Raw genomic sequence first — 20,617 nt, forward strand, 5'->3', positions numbered from 1 at the left:
ACACACACACACACACACACACACACACACACACACACACACACACACACACACACACACACATAGAGGGAGAGAGAGGAACTAAAAGGACCAAAGAAGATGATAGGAAAATAACAGTGTAGATGGAAGAAATAATAAAATAATAATTTATAATTATGTTGAACTGTATTTAATATGTTTTGAAGCAGAAAAATGTGTCATTATCTGAATACATATCTTGGACTAAATATTTCTGAATTCCAAGTAAAACAAGCACACAAACAAACAAACAAAAAGTACTTGAGAAGACTGTGAGCATTAAGCACTGCAGGAGACAATAAATATATCGTTATATAGATAATTTTATTTTATTTTATTTAAATATACCATTGTAAAAATCAGCCTTGGGGTGCAATATCTCTGTCACAGAATTTGGTACCCTGATTATTGCTTAACTGTTTTTATCCCTTAACAGTACAATACCTTTTGTAATAAAATATTCCTTGAGCAGCACATCATTTAGCATTTATTTTAATAAAATAGAAAATAGTATGCAACAAAGACATTAACTTGGTTGTGAAAGGAAAGATTGAATTCTGCTAATTCTAGATATATTGTTAAGCTTTTGAGCCCTTATTAATTCTGTGAGTTGTAATTTTACAAATCTCTGATTTTTTAGAGATTGTTTACCGACTAAAAAGACACCCGGAAAGCTCAAAACATTGAAAAGTGTGGGAAACCAGGAAAGCAAATACTACTGAATGCCTGAACCCAGTTTCTCATTAAACTGCCCCATTATTCACATTTTCTCTCTCAACCTGATTTTATGCTCTTGCACAGACCTGAGGCAAAACAATGCATTTAGCACCTAACAGTTGGGTTGTTTTAACTGACACCCAACAAGTGAAACAGCAGTAACCATAAACAAAAAGCCATGTTGCAAAGGCAGGAGTTCTGATAGCAAGTCGCTATGCTACTTTGTTTACTGTCAGTGTTGACATGTGTGCACATTGGTTATTTGTTTTACATAAACTTACATATATATTTTTTCACCAACTAATTTTTTTATAACATTGTAGCTTTGTAGTCTCTTCAGAAGCCTACCCTTTTGGAGCAGCATACACAGCTGCAGTTGACCACTTATGGTGATTTGGTTGCACTGCCGTGCCATCAAATCATTTGCATTTATCTCCACTATGATGCAGCAAAGCATTCAGACATCAGTGTGGTGGTTGCTTCCAGAGGCTGCATTGTCCTTCTGGGTTCTGCCAAATTGGCAAAAGCTGGCAGCCCTACTCCTTCTACCTCGATTCTCTGTCTTGCGCCGTTGTCTGTCCTGCAAAATAAAATTCTCAATGAGCTGCAGCTTTTCATGCTCCTCTTTCATGAAGACATCCACTAATACAGTCTTTTCTTTCTTGATTTGCTCACTTATGTCCTTTGGAATATCAGGAATCATCCAGTCAACTGCTTCACTGAGAAACATCACCAGATTCTACAAAAGAAGAAAAAAAAGAGCCAAACAGGGTTTAGTGTTATTAATACAACAGTGTTCTATTTCATTATCAATAGTTGTCTGTGGATCCTAGTCATGAATGCTTGTCTATAACTCCAACTATTGTGTCAGCACCATGGCTTAAAGGGATGAAGCTCACACTATACTGCAGATGACCCAGGTTTGAACAGTGCTCCGTGCCAGAGAGAAACTGGATTTATTAATACTGCAAAACCAAAGTGTTACTCTTTGGAAACACTAAAAGAAAAATGATAAAAAAACACTGGACCAGAGCAAGAAATATGTTAAGTGCTTTTGATCCGTTTAATTCAGAACTTCATCAGAACAGTTACAACCAGACATCAATTTCCTTTTAAATACACATTAATTATGACATCACAATACATTTAAAAAACAGAACCCCGTTCATTAAATAGGTCATTCAGTATTAAAAAAGCTTTTTATCTAAAATATTGTTATTCCATTATACATTCATCAACTTCCACAAGCAACCACCACCAATAAATAAAATATTGTATCAAATACTTACGTATTTCAAATGACATATGACAGAAACTTTATCATTAAGACCTGGAGCAAAATCTGCTCTCAGGAATATTTGCCATTTTAATTCTAAATTAAATGGAATGAAAGTGCTTAATGTATTTCTTGCTCTGGTCTAGTGTTTTTTTATCATTTTTGGGGGGATTTATTAATAGCCTCCTGTGGATCCTAGACATGAGCTCTGTTGCTGGTCAGTAAATATAGTTATTATATTTCAGTTCAATGGCCTAAAGGGATGAAGCTCTGACTGTACTTCAGTTGACACGGCTTTGAACAGTTGCACAGGCCCTGGAGGAGATGGCTGTGAGAATGTAAATGAAATGGGCAAAAGCTACTTCCCTATCCCAGGGGAACGACGATAGTATGGTCTGTCACAGCATGTTATAAGACACCCTGCCTAACAGAAGTCAGGTTAAGGGACATTGTGCAAGAACCTGTTATGTAGTCTTTGCCAAACACCGAGTAGCTCTGTAGCTATGCATAGGAATAATCACATATTAAAGGAGGGGCATTGTAAGACATATGTCACCTGCCTGACTTGTTCTCATCCATGGGGAAATGATGAGTTGGTACAGTCACAGGATGGCTGATGGTCAACATGCAGAAAGAGATTGTGGGTATGATCTATGACAATTATGACAACTCAACATGTATAATAACTGTAATAGCCCTATAAAAGGAACACTGTTACCAATAGTAAATTATTTACCTGACTGCTGCCCAAGGTCAACATTATGTCATTTGAGACTATATTAAAACTGTGTGTGTGTGTGTGTGTGTGTGTGTGTGTGTGTGTGTGTGTGTGTGTGTGTGTGTGTGTGTGTGTGTGTGTGTGTGAGTGTTTGCGGAACGTAAGTGGTCAGGCTGTGTTTGAAAATGAGAAGTTATGTACCTACCATAACGTTCCATGTTAGTTGTCTTCTCTCGCCTTCTTTCTTGCTTGATGCGTTCGGAGCCGATCCTCGGCTCCGACTTGGCACTTGCTAAGCTCGAGAGTCACTTTTACCAGCTCAAGGCAGCCCCATATCCCATGATGCAAGGCGGTAAGTACCCAGATCTCGTTTGTTGTCCATAGGCAATAACACCTAGCATAAAAGACATCCCAAAGGAAGAAAGAAGGAGATAATGGTTTTGGAGGACCAGAACTGTATTTTATTGTTTATTTTGGACTTCTCGTGGTGTATCCTGACTACTGTTCTACTTACTTGAATTGTCTTACACGTTTTGCAGCAGGATACTTTGGGAGCACTAGCGGTAATTTTTGGATTTGTTTTATATAATACTATTTTAGCCCCTTTTTCACTTTAAAACTTAATATTTAATGTTTTTAGTTTATTTTAAGCCCTTTTCTGACTAAAATTTCCCTCACTCCTTAATTTTTTTAGTCAGGCCTTCTCCCCTCCCACCCCCCCCACCCCCCTTGTTAGGGTGTGTGTGTGTGTGTGTGTGTGTGTGTGTGAGGTTAGTTATCTATAATTTTTTTTGGGATAACTTGTTCTTTGGGACTGTGTTGCGTGTGTTTTCTGCAACCATGTCCAAGGAAAGGGTCTCAGGCTTTAAGAAGTGTGACTCGTGCTGTCAGAAGATGTCTCTGACAGACGGTCACACTTCTTGCTTATACTGCCTGGGACCTCTCCACCTGCAGGACTCCTGTGCGATTTGTCATTCCTTTAGCCAGAGAGTCCTGCAGGAAAGGAGAAACAAATTAATTTTAAGGGGTCTTCTTAAGCCGGAGGGCTCTCCGGCTAAGTCGGCTCCGAGCAAGACTTCCAAGTCTTCCAAGGCCCAGGCTTCTGTGTCTAAGCCTCCGGCCTCGGTTCCGACTCCTTCTGAGTCGAGATCGGCTCCGGCTGGAGCCGATCCTGGTTTGCATAAACCTTCGGCACCGATGGCTATCGGTGCCGATACTGGTTCAGCCACATCGGTGTCGGCTCCGACTGGTTCCGACCACCATGTGGCTCAGGCTTCGGTGTCGGCGCCGACCGGCTCCGACACCCTTACTTTTATGTCTGTATCGGCTCCGGCCGGAGCCGATGCATCGAGACCTTCTGTCGGTGCTGAAAAGTCCTCGGCTCCGACTGCATCGATGGTTTCGTCGGCTCCGATGGTTCCTTCGAGGAAGAGGTCCAGGTCTCCTTCCTTGGAACCAATACTCTCGGCTCCGACCTCACCTCTCCTCTCGGAACGGAGCCATCGGAGCCGATCATCTAGGTCATCCAGGCTATCTGACCATGATTTAGAGAGGGTGGTCAGTAGATTATTGAAATCACAGGCACTGGCCCAGATGCTACATAGTCCGTCTCAACAGACGACTATTAGTCCACACCCTATTGCAGTTCCTCCTTCGACTCTACCTCAGAGTTTGGAGCTGGAGTCTTCGGGAATAGTTTCTGCTATGGCTGAGGGACAGATACTTCCCCCCTTCTGCTCCCTCAGCATCTACTCTTATCTCCTCTTCGAGACCTTCCTTAGAGGGATTCGGTGGTCGGGCTTCCCTGGTCTCCTCCGAGGGGGTGAGTGGCATCGGACCCTTGTCCGACCCCTCTCTTCCCCTTGGAGCCTCGGCCTTGGTGAGCTCGGCTCTGACATCTGCCTCGGAGCCTTCCCTTTCGGTGGGCCCTGGAGTTCCGGTTTCTTCGGAACGGATTCTCTCGGACCTCCCTGGGAGGGGAGCCTTCGAGGTGATGAAGAGTGTGCTGGCCACTGGACTCAGCCAGCAGTCTGTTCCCTTAGCTCCTCCCTCTACAGTGCCTGTCGATATCTCTGCCATCTCTCTTGCTCCCGGACCCAGAGATCCTCCGCCTCAGGTGTCCCCACTGGGAAGAACCCCCTCTTCCGAGGATTCTCCTGATCAGTCAGGGGATCCTCCGCGCAAGAGGACTTGTAAGAGGAAACACGTAGACTCCCCTGAGTCTATCATTTCAGATACCGACTTAGATGAGTCGGAGGGATCCCCAAGATCCCCCTCTGAGGATGTCTCCTTTTCAGACATCCTAGAACTCCTTAAACAGAGGGGAAACTGGCCCTCCAATAATCCCTCTGAGGATGAGTCGGTATACCTAGAAGCGTTTGGATCTCGGCCCTCCACCTCTTGGGTGTCTCTGCCTTTCGACCCCCTTATGCAGGTTATTGCTCGAAAGGCTTGGGCTGCTCCTGACTCTGTAGAGCCAGTTCCTAGGAGGCCGTCTAAATTTATTACTGCCCCTTCGGATAAGCAATTCCTTATGAAAGGTGTCCCTGCTGATGCCATGGTGGTGGCGGCTGCCACTAAGAAGGAACTTGCGGATCCTTCCGTACCTGTCCATCCTCCTAATAAGGACTCTAGGACCATGGATAGGTATGGTAAGCGGATGTTTTCTTCAGCGACCTTTGCTATGCGCTCTCTGAACTACTTATGTCACTTCACCAGACTCCAAAGGGACATCCTTAAGGAGCTAGGTGAAGTAGTACAGGATCCCACAGCTGCAGGGGCTCAAGAAAAAATTGCTTTGCAGCTAGGAACCCTTAATTCTATTGCTAACTCCTCCATGCGACTGATATCATATGCAGCAGATGGAGCCAGTAGGGCCGTAGGTACAGGTGTGGCTCTTAGATGCCAAGCCTGGATGCGGCTCTGTAATTTTGCAGATCCCTTTAAGGCGTCCTTCACAAACTCTCCCTTTGATGGGTCAGCTTTGTTTGGCCCTCAAGTGAAGGATACATTGACCAGGTGTGAGCAGGACGGCAAGACTCTTTCTGCCGTAGGGGTCCGTTTTTCCACCCCTTCTAGACCTTACCCTAAAGGACAGAAGGGTGGCAAAATGTGGTTCTGCAAATCCCAAGGAGTCACGCCGGATACACGTGGTCAGTTTACCCCTAGAGGCAGAGGGGGTAATAATAACAGATGCTGCTCTAGAGGCAGAGGGGGTCCACAGAACCAGGGAAGCAGAGAGCCTCTCTCTGACAAGCCCTTCTAGCATCCCTGAGATGTTGCCCGGCTGTCCATCCTTGGAGGCAGTCGGGGGAAGACTATCGCTGTACCTAGAAGCCTGGCGTTCCCTCACTCAAGACAGATGGGTACAGTCGATTACATCCGAGGGTTACAAAATTCCTTTCGAGGAAAGTCCCTTCTCTCACACAAATTCCCTTCCAGATGTACCACCCGGTCTAAGGGAAGTTGCAGATTTAGAAGTATCAAAGCTTCTACAAAAAAGAGCCATTCAGCCAGTTACAACAGACCATTCAGAGCCCGGAATCTACTCAAGATTCTTTTTGGTTCCCAAAAAGACGGGAGACTGGAGACCAATATTGGATCTCAGCAGACTCAACAAGTCTGTGAGAAAGACAAGATTCCGAATGGTCACACTTCAGTCAATCCTGCCCTTCCTAGAGAAGGACAACTGGATGTGCTCAATAGATCTTCAGGATGCGTACTATCACATAAAAATTCACAGGCGCTCCAGAAGGTTTCTCTGCTTTCAGCTGGGGTCCAGTCACTTCCAATTCAGAGCCCTGCCCTTTGGTCTCACTACAGCCCCCAGAGTGTTCACCAAATGTATGGCAGTGGTCACGGCTCACCTGAGATGTCAAGGATTCCAGGTGTTTCCGTATCTCGACGACTGGCTCCTTTCAGCCACCACCAGGCATCAACTTCTTCAAGCCAGGGATTACACAATAAATCTTTGCACTCAATTGGGAATTTCGATCAACTACGAAAAATCCTCCTTATTGCCCTGCCAGTCTATTACTTTCATAGGCGCAAACTTAAACACTGTTCGGATGTCAGCTACCCTCACAGATCAAAGAATATCAGACATTCAAAGTCACGTGAGGATCATCCTAACCAGCAAGAAAGTTCAAGCCAGAATGGTTCTAAAGGTGTTGGGCCTCATGGCTGCGGCCATTACCCTTCTTCCCCTGGCCCGCTTCTATATGCGCCTGCTTCAGTGGATGTTGTTCACTCAGTGGTCTTACCAACAACTTCCCATGCGTCACCAAATACTGGTGACACAGATTTGCAAGAATCATCTTTCATGGTGGATTACTTCTCCCCAGATTCATCAAGGCAGACCCTTTGTACCCCCAGCCCCGGTAGCCACTGTCACTACGGACGCCTCCCTGATCGGGTGGGGGGGTCATTATCAGGGCAGGATGGTTCATGGGACATGGCAACCGTTCGAATACCACCTGCACATAAATGTCCTAGAGATGAGAGCAGTGCTTTTGACGTTGCAAGCCCTCAACGACTTTCTTCCCTTGGGGACAATTGCAGTCCACACAGACAACATGTCTGTAGTATGGTATATCAACAAACAGGGCGGAACCAAGTCCTACCCCTTGTGTCGAGAAGCGCTCAGACTTTGGCAATGGGCGATCTCCTCTCATCGGTTTCTGGTAGCAACGCATATCCCTGGGAAAACCAACATTTTAGCGTACAGATTGAGCAGAGCTATTCTCATGCCTCACGAGTGGTCTCTCAAACAATCTATAGTGGAGGAGATTTTTCTAGAATGGGGCCGCCCATGTTGCGATCTTTTTGCTACTCCCCAAAACAGCAAATGCCCAGACTTCTACTCTCTCTTCCCACTGCCAGGCCATCCCCCCAGAGACGCTCTAACCCAGGATTGGCCCCAGGGACTTCTTTATGCCTTTCCTCCCTTTCCTCTGATTCCACAAGTACTCCAGAAAGCCACCGTTTTGAGAGCCAAAATGATTCTCATTGCTCCCTATTGGCCTCGACAGATTTGGTTTCCATTCCTCCATCGTCACCTTTTGGTGCAGCCGTGGCATCTGGACCCAGTGCCAGACCTTCTGATTCACCAATCGGGTCAGCTGCACCGGTCTATCCCTTCTCTCAACCTCACAGCATGGTTGCTCCACTTCCTTCCTTAGCCAGGCTTCCTATGATCTCTAATCCTGTTAGAGACATCATAGTAGCTTCCTTAAAATCCTCTACTAGGAGGATTTATACTAGCAAATGGAAACGTTTTTCTTATTGGGCAAAAGCCAAAAATATTGATCCCTTTACTGCCCCAGTACAAGCAGTTTTGGATTTCTTAGCGGAAATCTTTCATGCGGGCTCCACTTCCTCCACGGTCAAAGTTCAGTTGGCTGCTATCTCGAACTTTCATGTCGGGTTCGCAGATCACAACGTTATGTCCCACAGGCTTTGTAGAGCCTTCTTAAAAGGAATTTTTCTCCTGAAACCTCCAATCAGGAGTCCTCCTCCTCAATGGGACCTAAATTTAGTGCTGACATCCTTGATTCTTCCTCCCTTTGAGCCAGCTGTTTCATGTTCCCTGAAATTTCTTTCTTGGAAAACTTTATTCCTGGTTGCTATTACTTCGGCTAGGAGGGTATCTGAACTTCATGCTCTCTGTTCGCCCCCCCTATTTAGTCTTCCACAAAGACAGAGTATCATTGAGAACTAATCCGACCTTTTTGCCTAAGGTCGCCTCAGAGAGTAATTTGAATCAGGCTATTGATCTTCCTGTATTTTTCCCAAACTACTCAAACAGATTGGAACAAAAGTTACATTATCTTGATGTTCACCGCCAACTCAGATATTATTTGGACAGAACAAAACAATTCAGGAAATCCGATCAACTCTTTGTTTCTTATGCTGATAACAAAAAAGGCCTTCCTGTCTCAAAAGTGACCTTATCTAGATGGCTTTCTGCTGTCATCTCCGAAATTTATCAGCTTAGGGGAAAACAGCTGTGCTCGAAACCTAAAGCGCATTCAACCAGAAGCTTAGCCACTTCCACAGCTTTTCAAGCTAGACTTCCATTAGACACTATTTGTGCAGCAGCCACTTGGGCCACTCCTCATACCTTTGTTTCTCATTACAAATTAGATTTGGCCTCCAGGGACAGAGCCAGTTTTGGCTCTACAGTTCTCAAGAGTCTGTTCCATTGAGCCACCCAGGATAGAGGTGCTAGGGACGCGGTCCCATCAAGCAAGAATGAAGGCGAGATTGACAACTTAACATTGAGAAGTTATGTACCTACCATAACGTTCCATGTTAGTTGTCTTCTCTCGCCTTTCTTCTTGCGACCCTCCCTCCTTCCCCCTGGCCTGGACAGACCTTGCTCTCTACATGGAAGAATATTTATTTTATTTATTTATTTATTTATTTATAGAGTTATATCTCTACTTCGGACTACCTGACCATGTTATTATGACCTTGTTATATGTCAAACCTAAACCTTGTCTCAATTATGTATACGCTGTACTCTTTTTTCCCTGAACTTTCATGCAACTGTTATGTTAAACATTTTATACCGTACCATGTTATGTTGCCTTTTTGAAATGTAACTTAATACCTGTTTAACTGTGGAGCTTTTCTCCCCGGGTCTCTGCTGAAAAGGGATATGTATCCAGTTGGACTAACCCGGTAAACAAATGTAAAATAAAATAAATAAATAAATAAATAATAAAACTGCAGAAGATAAGCGCTTTCACGTGCTTAAACGCACGCTTCATCAGATCTACTAACACAAGTTACTGAGACCTTTTTATACAATTTAGATAATTCTTAATCATATCAATTAAGAGCTTGTTAAGTATCAAGTCAAACAGGACTTTATAGATGTAGCTCCTTTCTTCTGTCTAATACAATAACAATTTATTTCAAAGTCCTAGCAAAATCTTAAATAGTCACATTTCATATTCTAACTATTATTCCTAAATTCTTAAAAAATTTTATTAAAAACTTATTCAACTTTATAGAAATTTCTAATATATGTTATGCATAGTTTTCCATTCATTTATTCATTGTTCATTCTCATACACTTCATATAACTTATGTCAAGTTTTTATTCATATTCTATTTGTAAAAAAGCTTTCGTAATGCATGTGTATAAATATAATGAATCAATTCATCTATAGTTCAACCCACATATAAAAAGTGTATATTTAAATAAATAGGCACCAAACCTAAGGTCCTATCTAATAATTCAACTTTCGTTAAACATCATAGTCTGGAATCATTAGCGCTTAAATAGTGAATCATTTATCGTTACTTCTAAAATGCTGGTTTGCATTTCGCTAACATTGTATACTATGCATAATGGAATTGAAGAACATTGAGAGTATAAATTCATATTTTTTCTCGTGTACTATTAGACACAGTAAGTGTTGTTCTCAAAAAGCAGTTTATCAAGATACCTAGTAAATTACTTGTCTTTTATGTGCTTATCTTTATGCGCTGTAACTTAAAATAAAGAATTTAATACTTGTTTACATATTGTTTTTATTCTACTAATTCAATCGTCAGAACTATCTTGTGGCTTATATTAAATACATTGTAAGCCTAAACTACATAATGTGCAGGAGCCATAGGCTTATTTAAGAAAACCATATTAACTATATTGTTTCATGTGTAAACCTTAATGTACATAAAGCTTAATGTAAGATATAATTCTATAGTCTCTTAATTATAAAAAACAAGATAACAATGAATATATATGTTCATAAAGTTAATATTTCTTATATCTCTAAATAAATGTTGTAAATATACTCTAAAAATACTAGAAGTTCATTCTATATTAATACATGTATCTGTATAACATAAATCTATATATAAAATTTTAATAGATAATCAACCAACTTCACTTATTTAATCAATAACCTCATAGAACTATTCCTATAACTACTTATGTTATGAAATATATACCGAAAAATAAATATCATAATTAAATGTATAAGAATTAATATTTAAGTCTGTCCGCTTAATTAATTTAGATATTAAATATTGGAAGCTTATCATGTATTATAAATATAAAACTACTTCGAAAACAATTTTAAATACATCATTACTAATATAATACATACATATGAAATTGTCTCGCGATATACCTATCAACATGTGAGGGGCATCATAGAGGTATCAACTTTTTTTATAAATATTAAAATCGTACTATATTAGTGTTTTTGGATATATTTCTAAATCTAAACTCCTTTTGATGTATTATAATTAAATTAAAATCAATTATACATGAGTGTGTGACGTCAAGATTGCTAGTGTTCTATTAAATCAAATTAAAATTACATTAATTATTACCTTAATCTATTAAATATACATACTATTAATGTTTAAAAAAGTTCAAATGATAATTATTATTTGTACAATACTTCATACAATCTTCGTTCTGAAAGTATTACTCAATAATGAAGTATTTCTTAACACAAGTATGTTACACTACTAATAAAACTTCATTGTTATTTCAAAATTGGTTTTAGTGATAAGTAATTATTAATACCTGGTTCCCTGTGTGCTCCTGTTCTGAGAATCCACTCTAATTCTAGTTTGTGTGGATAGTTATTCATGTCACCCATTCTTGTGTTTTCTTTTAGTGTTTGCAAGACCCTAAACTTGAATTCATGATTTGGAAACTCTTTAACATGCTTGGCCAGTGCATTTAATTCATTTTGTTTTCTTATATCATACACATGATTGTACACTCGTTCTTTTAATTTTCTTTTCGTAAGTCCTATGTAAAATGCTGTACATTGTGTGCAGTTGGCCATATAAATTAGGTTCTTAGTGTTACAATCTGTGTATAACCTTGGAGCAAACTTAAAATAGCCATTTGGATGTGTATAGTTCTGAACAGTAGTAATATATTGACACATCCTGCATCCCAAGCATGGAAACGTTCCTACTCTCTTTATATTGTTAACCCTATTGTTGTGGTCATAATGCAAATTTCTTGAGAATATCTCTTTCAAATTGTCACAAGTCTGGAAGACAAATGTAGGTCTATTCCCCACTAATGTGTGGACCTCTTCTGTTAAGCTTAATATATTCCAGTGTCTTCTTATGATTTTTCTTATTTCTGCATTATCGTTTGTATATTTCATGATATAACTAACTGTTCTCTGTGGGGCTTTCCGATTAGCAACTACTAATTTATTCTTCTTTGATGTATAATTTCTAACAGCTTCATTTCCTGTAGGCTTATCAGGAGATGACATCTCATGTCCTGTAGAGGACAGTAGTTCTTTTCTAATATTTCTAACTAGAGTTGCATTATATCCTCTCTCTACAAAAATTTTCTCTAACACAATAGCTTCTTCATATAAAACTTGTACATCTTTGCATATTCTCAGAATTCTAGAATACTGTCCTCTTATTATCCCTGAAAAAACATACCTAGGATGCATGCTACTATATTCTAACATAGTGTTCTTCCAGCACTTTTTCCTAAATAATCTAGAGTTAATCTGTTTCTCTGTATCTAGAGATATAATCAGATCTAGATAATTCACATTTTCTTTTGAGAATTCATATGTAAACTTAAGAAACTCTGTAGTGTTCTGTAGATAATCCACAAACTCATGTAATTCTTCACTAGTCCCACTCCAAAGGAGTAGGATGTCATCTACAAATCGCCTATAGATTACTATCTTAGCCATCCATTCACAGTGGAACAGATGTTCTTGTTCCCAGTGATATAAGACAAGATTCACAGGAGTTCAAGATGGTGTCCCCATGGCGACTCCCCATGTCTGTAGGTAGTATAAATGGTTAAACAAGAATATATTATTGTGTAGTATCATGTCAAGAAGTTGTGCTACAAGGGTCTGTCTATCAGTAGAGAAATTACTGTCTTTTGTCATCACTTCCCTAATGGCTTGGAGGCCGTACTCATTAGGAATACAAGTAAACAGATTGCATACATCTAATGTGACTAATATTAAGTCTTGATTATATGTATGTTTAAGATCTATTGTCTCTAAATCCTCTAAAAGTTGCTGTGTATCTTTCAATATAGTCCTGACTTTATCTACCAGTGGTCTCAATACCTTTTCTATAAACACAGAGATATAATAAGTTACCCAATGTCTCCCTGCTACTATCGGCCTCATGGGTATCGGTACCGTTTCTTTATGTATTTTAGGGAGACATTTCAAAATCTGGACCAATGGTTCTTCAACATAAAAATAATCATATATTTCCTTACTAATTTGGCGGCACATCAGAAGATCGTACATGTTGTCTTTAACTTCATTTATTGTTTTTAACACTTCATTCCTGGTAAGAACCTTATATGTATTATCAGTTTTGAGCATGTTCTCCACAGTTTCTATATATATCATTCTATCTAACAGTACTACCCCGCCCCCTTTATCTGCGGGTAGTATTGCTATATCAGTGTTGTTCCTTAACTTCATCAAAGACATACATTCATCTTTGTTAAGATTAAAGTATCTATTCTTAATACTTCTACTAGCATACAGTGCATAAATCTCCTTCTCACATATTTTAACAAAACTTTCTACAGTTGGTGGTAGAGCAGGGCTAAAAGTACTATTGCGCTTAAATGTGTTTACATTACTATTAACATATTTATTATCTGTATTGTTGAAAAATAATTTAATAGCTATTTTTCTAGAAAATAGCCTTAGGTCCGCTATAGTCTCTGATAACTTACTGTTTTGCGAAGGCACATAATTGAGCCCTTTGTTTAGAAGTGAAATGTCAGATGTCGATAAAGTATGCATAGAAAAATTGTGAACCAAAGTCAATTCCAATTCCTTTTCAGTTTCGGCTGTTCGTACCTGTCCCTGGATACCTTCCGTTTTCTTGGTCCTCTGCTTAAGGATCTCCCTCTGTTCATGTTGTAGGTTCGAATAGGAAAAGGAGCATTCATCTGTGTAGTGACGGTAGAGTTGGTTCGTCTCACAGCTCCTGTTCTTTGGGGATCATCATTTTGATGGAGGGCCAGTTGGTTAGGTGGCGGAGTTAAGGCATCAACACTGCCAGTGAGATGTTCCAAACAGGAAAGGTTCGGAGTGTTAGTCGTATTAGCAGTGTTTGATTGTGGCGCCAAATTCAAATTACTCTCTCCTTCAACTTCCGGTTCAGTAGCCCCAGCTGAGGCAGTATCAGGCGGAGTATTACGAATAGTGTTACCAACAGTTCTCGGCCATACAAAGATATTCCCTGATTTGAAATCTTGTACATCACGAGTCAATTTACGTTGTTTTATATTTTTAAGTTTCTCTCCATATAGGCGTATTTGAGTCGAGATGTCATTTAATTTCTGTATACAAATATCAGTTTTGAACCGCTCTGTTAGTGTCTGGTATAATGAGTCAGTCTTCATACGAAGTTCTGACTCAATCGGTTCAAAATGTTCAAGTAACAAATCTATATATTTATAGCCAAGTTCAAGATTCAAATTCTGCCATTTTCTTAATAGGTTGGGATATACTTGGCCGTACGTAGGCATACAAAGAACTCTCATTCCTCTAGGTATAATCTTAAAGTGAATGCATGCCTGTAGGTGTTTTCTTTGCCAGGAGAGTCTTTGTAATTTGTATAGATTGTTTTCTAGTTCTTTAATAAGTTCAAAGAACTCAGTCATATTAACCCCAAATTCATTCCTTGGCATTCTTACACTACTAATATCTGCAAAATCAAGTGTAAGTAGTGGATTGTTCTTAGATGGTAGGAATGCCTCTATAGTAGGTAAATTCATACTTGCTTCTGGATTGTAGTCTAGTTCTATTTCGACATTCTCCATAGCGTGGAGACAGCGGCACAAATTCTTGACAAAAAATCAAGTAACAAATCCAAAAATTACCGCTAGTGCTCCCAAAGTATCCTGCTGCAAAACGTGTAAGACAATTCAAGTAAGTAGAACAGTAGTCAGGATACACCACGAGAAGTCCAAAATAAACAATAAAATTCCTTTATTCCATAAAACTGCAGAAGATAAGCGCTTTCACGTGCTTAAACGCACGCTTCATCAGATCTACTAACACAAGTCACTGAGACCTTTTTATACAATTTAGATAATTCTTAATCATATCAATTAAGAGCTTGTTAAGTATCAAGTCAAACAGGACTTTAAAGATGTAGCTCCTTTCTTCTGTCTAATACAATAACAATTTATTTCAAAGTCCTAGCAAAATCTTAAATAGTCACATTTCATATTCTAACTATTATTCCTAAATTCTTAAAAAATTTTATTAAAAACTTATTCAACTTTATAGAAATTTCTAATATATGTTATGCATAGTTTTCCATTCATTTATTCATTGTTCATTCTCATACACTTCATATAACTTATGTCAAGTTTTTATTCATATTCTATTTGTAAAAAAGCTTTCGTAATGCATGTGTATAAATATAATGAATCAATTCATCTATAGTTCAACCCACATATAAAAAGTGTATATTTAAATAAATAGGCACCAAACCTAAGGTCCTATCTAATCAACTTTCGTTAAACATCATAGTCTGGAATCATTAGCGCTTAAATAGTGAATCATTTATCGTTACTTCTAAAATGCTGGTTTGCATTTCGCTAACATTGTATACTATGCATAATGGAATTGAAGAACATTGAGAGTATAAATTCATATTTTTTCTCGTGTACTATTAGACACAGTAAGTGTTGTTCTCAAAAAGCAGTTTATCAAGATACCTAGTAAATTACTTGTCTTTTATGTGCTTATCTTTATGCGCTGTAACTTAAAATAAAGAATTTAATAATTGTTTACATATTGTTTTTATTCTACTAATTCAATCATCAGAACTATCTTGTGGCTTATATTAAATACATTGTAAGCCTAAACTACATAATGTGCAGGAGCCATAGGCTTATTTAAGAAAACCATATTAACTATATTGTTTCATGTGTAAACCTTAATGTACATAAAGCTTAATGTAAGATATAATTCTATAGTCTCTTAATTATAAAAAACAAGATAACAATGAATATATATGTTCATAAAGTTAATATTCCTGACTAAAAAAATTAAGGAGTGAGGGAAATTTTAGTCAGAAAAGGGCTTAAAATAAACTAAAAACGTTAAATATTAAGTTTTAAAGTGAAAAAGGGGCTAAAATAGTATTATATAAAACACTTACCAGGAGCTGGTAAAAGGAGGACCTCATCAGCGAAGCGGCAAACGAGATCTGGGTACTTACCTCCTTGCATCATGGAATATGGGGCTGCCTCGAGCTGGTAAAAGTGACTCTCGAGCTTAGCAAGTGCCGAGTCGGAGCCGAGGATCGGCTCCGAACCCATCAAGCAAGAATGAAGGCGAGATTGACAACTTAACATCACTAGTTACAAAAGTGAGGATTATCTTTACACATGCAGCATTTAATTTGTATTCTGCTGGTTTTAACAATTCAAACAGATTAAAGAGCTTCCAGTTTCCAAGGAATTTATTTTATCATCATTTCTTTATTGGAAAAGCTGCATATTACTTAAGGTAGTCGTTTATGCTTTTTCTGGGATTGACATATAATTCCAAATGCACTCCAGAGACCTATGCTTTGCATCTACTAGTGCACTTTTCATAAATGATAAGCCAACCATACATTCCCTATGGAGTGCTATAGCACAACGAAACATGTATTACATTAAATACACATAATCAATATGCTGAATTGCTAAGGTACACTACCTTTAGCCATCTTCCAGTTCCTCTACATGTCATTATGTGCCTGTGCTATGCTATGCCATGTGTATTATGAACCACAACTATTTAACAGCACTATAAATACAATGCAATCCAGGGAAAGCAGGGCATTACAAAGTTCTGAGATTCACAGTGGCATTGTCATTTTAGTATGAGACAAGACTAAATTTCCTTACTATGGACTGCTGGAGCCATAGAGCTGGGATGCCTAAGAGAATGACGTATATCATAAGATGTTATAGAGTACAGACAGATCTAGCATTGTGTAACTTCTGTTTATTGAAATCTGTGAATGTCTTTTGTATCTTCATGTGATATGTATTAAAACAGTTATATTACTTTCACAGATAACACTGCCAAAATATGATGAACACTGCACCAGCATAATCAGGCATAAGAGGCTTACACCTTATCTAGCCATATATGGGTACACAGCTTGTTACAGGTCTACCACTTGAGGTGGCATTCTCTATTTTGACTAGGAGGGTTCTATAAGTGAGCCAGTTTGCTACCCATCTGGTAGCATACAGATTGATGCCTAGTTGAGAGAGTTTATCTATTATGCCTGAGTGGGGAATAGTATCGAAGGCCATGGCCAGGTCAAAGTAGGTGGTGTGCACTGTCTTCCCCTCGTCTATGACCTTGGTGACTGTCTCAAAGAAGTCGATCAAATTTAACAGGCATGACCTCCCCTTGACAAAACCAAACTGTATGGGATCAAGTGTCTGGAGGTTGCCAATGTCCTTGTTAATGAGGTCCATGATAATCTACTCCATGTCCTTGCAGATTAGGTTAGTTAGGCTGATGGGCCTATAATTTTCCTGAATTGGCGGATGCTCCACCTTTGTGCAAAGGGATGACAGTAGCTGTCCTTCACTTGGCTGGGATGAAGCCGGTACTCAGGCTTTGGTTGAGTAGGGTGCCTAATGGTGCTGCAAGCTCCTGCCTGAGTTCATGTAGGATGCAGCCTGAGATGTTATCGGGTCCCATGGAGGCTGTATTTTTTGTCTTTGAAAGGGCAGTGATGACTTCCTCTCTAAAGATAACGGGAGGAGGGGCAGGTACTGGGGATGTCCTGTTTTACTGATGGGGGGACAGAGAAGTGAAGTTTTTACTGAATCTGTCTGCTAGTAGGTTGGCTATATCTACAGGGTTTGTGTATGTGGTGCCCTTGACTACCAGTTCTGAGCAGATCTGGGTGCTTCCCTTGAGATTGTAGACATATGTGTAGTAGAAGATGTGGTCAGTTTGGACTCAAAGTTTGCTTTGGAGGATTTCACTAGTGGTCTTATTTGCTTGTTCAGGCTAAGGAGAAATTGCTTCCAATTAGACACCTGCTCCTTCTTGGTCCTGGACAGCAATTTTTTCCTTTTATTATAGAGTTTCTTTATTGTAGATGTCCACCAGACAGGTTTACTCTTCCTCGAGGAGGATGATTTAGTCCTGTCAGGTATTCCTGATTCCATGCAGCTATATAAATGCTCATATAGTACTTTGGTGTAAGAATGGACATATGTGCCAGTTTCTGTGGAGAGGGAGGGGGCTGTGAAGCTATTTATACCTTCCCTCAGGAGGTTGTAATCAGCTTTGGAGAAGTTTTCTTGTTTGACCCTAGCTGGGGGGGGGATAATAGAAGGTTCAGACTCTAAAGGGGTGGGCCTTTACTAAGTTTACACTATAAACAGTAGAATGAGCTGACGTAAAGTTAGTGGGGGGAGTGTCCAGTATCAACTTTAAAATAGAGGCAGGCAATTCAAAGCCACCAAGACTTAAGACCACCACAGCAGCTGCGCGGGAGGGTGGGACAAAAAACAGTTGTACAGATTACACAGATATACAGTAAAACAGAAGTGCAGAAAATAGTTGAAAATAAGCACTTATCTTTTTCCAGTATCACAGCAGAGCAAATCAGAAGGCCTCTCATTGCAGCTTTGAACAGCTTGAGCAAATAAGTACAACTGGTTTAAAGCACTGGCTATTAAAGGCAGAGAAAAAGAAACCAGCCCAATTATCCAATCAAAAATAACAGTGGTGCAGGAATGCTTTTAGTTAGATCAAACCAGATCAAACTAGACTGACTCTTTCTGCCACAAAGAAAACAAAAGTGTTGATGTACAATTAAGCAAACTCTTGTTGAGATTGTGGTACAGTGGGGATAAGGGAATATTTCCTTTTCCCCACTGTAGTGTGATCTTGGAGTGAGAACTGGGGGTGCAGGGGGGCTTTCCCCCTGCATAATCATGGTTAGTGTGTTTTGTTTTTTTGGTTTTATTGTTCTTTTTCCGTGAAAGTGCATTTTTGATATTATGCACTTTTGCGGAAGTGAGTTCTCAGATGTACGGTTCAATGAACCGTACTTTTGATGTAACAACATAGACATATATATGTGTATGGGAGCACTACAGAATCCTGAAAGCCCAAAATCCCGAAGACCAAAATCCTGAGACCAAAATCCTGAAAGTTCAAAATCCTGAACACTCAAAATCCTGAAAACACACAGGATACCAACACTTACTATATTCCAGTACAAGTGCATACAGAAACATATTACCCTTCAACTATATGCAGGGGGCAGGCCCCCCCTGCACCCTCCATGTGGGGGCTGTGCCCCCCACACCCCCAACTCCGAGATTACACTTCACTACACTAAGTGCAATCTTGCCCCCCTGCTTATACTTGTAGAACAGTAATATAGTTTGTGCTTTATTTATTTCTATGTGTACTTGTGCTGGAATATAGTAAGTGTTGGTATCCTGTGTGTTTTCAGGCTTTTGAGTTTTCAGGATTTTGGTCTTCAGGATTTGGGGCTTTCAGGATTCTGTAGTGCTCCTAAATAAATATATATATATATATATATATATATATATATATATATATATATATATATATATATATATATAATGTATTTATTCATTTATTTACCCGCGGTGGTGGTGCTGTGGTAGCATTGTCACCTCACAGTAAGACGCTGTCCGGTTTGATTCTCAGCTAGAGCGTCTTCTGCTTGGAGACATGCATGAATGGGCGTACCTTTATTGAAGGTTGTGCGTTAGGCCTGGCAAGCCGGTACGTAAAAATCAACTGCCAATCATTAGCAGACCGGAGTTCTGCTGTGGCGACCCCTAACCGGGAAAAGCCGAAAGACACAAAAAAAATATTCATTTATTTAGGGACTATTTTCAGGCAAGATCTAAGGTGATGTTCATATTGATTGGGGAATATTTGTTCAGGTTACTGGAGAATTTCTCCAAGTCCTTTTGGATGGGGAAAGAGTACTGATGTAAATCAATACGGCAGTAAAATGATCTTATTTATTTATCTATTTATTTTATTTTGTTAACCAAGTAACAAAATCGTTTGATAAACTGTTTTCAGCCATGACCTGGGCCGAAGTGGTAAACATTAAACATAAGATACAATAAGACTATAAAATTATGAACTTGAAGATTCAAAGATTGATAGAAACTTTATTGTCCTTTAGGAAAAAGAAGTTATGTACCTACCATAATGTTCAATGTTTGTAGTTTATCTCGCCGTACATTCTTACACTTGGAGACTCGGCCATACTCTAGCTCAAAAACTTCTGGTTGGCTCGTGGCTAGGAGGTATCCCATCATACATCACCAACATTCCTCAAATCTTGTTTGCTGTGAGAAAATACAGAGACAAAGAACAAACCAAATTGAAAGGACCACAATAACAGTAGGTACTCTACCCCTAGGTCCTCAAGGAGGGTGCAAAAGGGAGGGTTCGCAAGAATGTACGGCGAGATGGACTACAAACATCGAACGTTATGGTAGATACATAACTTCTTTATGTTCTGTAGTCCTATCTCACCTTCATTCTTACACTTGGGTCAGCATCCCTAGCACCTGCATCTCAGGTGGCTCATTGGAAAATGCTCCTCCTGAGTACTGTGGTACCAAAGGAAGACCTGTTCCTAGAAGCCATATCCAATTTGCAGTGAGTAATGAATGTGTGGGGTGAAGCCCATGTTGCTGCAGCACAAATGTTGTCTATTGGGATTCTAGCCTGAAAGGCTAAAGAGGTAGACACAGACTTGGTAGAATGAGCTTTCACCTTGAAAGGCAGATCTTTACCACCGGAGGAATAGACAAATGAAATGCAACTGGAAATCCAGTGAGATAATGTGAC

At 39.6% G+C, this 20,617-nt stretch overlaps 1 protein-coding gene across 1 annotated transcript in view; it reads right to left on the reverse strand.

Annotated features, from left to right (window-relative positions):
* Positions 1-371: 371 nt before the first annotated feature.
* The window catches only part of LOC122815187 (anoctamin-2-like), a 2,140,961-nt gene continuing 2,120,715 nt past the window's right edge, over positions 372-20,617 (reverse strand). Inside the window, exon 26 of the mRNA XM_044087470.1 lies at positions 372-1,474. Coding sequence (XP_043943405.1) covers positions 1,193-1,474 — 282 coding nt within the window. The 3' untranslated portion in view covers positions 372-1,192. The remainder of the gene's footprint in view (positions 1,475-20,617) is intronic.

This window comes from Protopterus annectens, chromosome 11.part0 (genome assembly GCF_019279795.1).
Source record: "Protopterus annectens isolate FY-2018-M chromosome 11.part0, PAN1.0, whole genome shotgun sequence".
Lineage (NCBI taxonomy): Eukaryota > Metazoa > Chordata > Ceratodontiformes > Protopteridae > Protopterus > Protopterus annectens.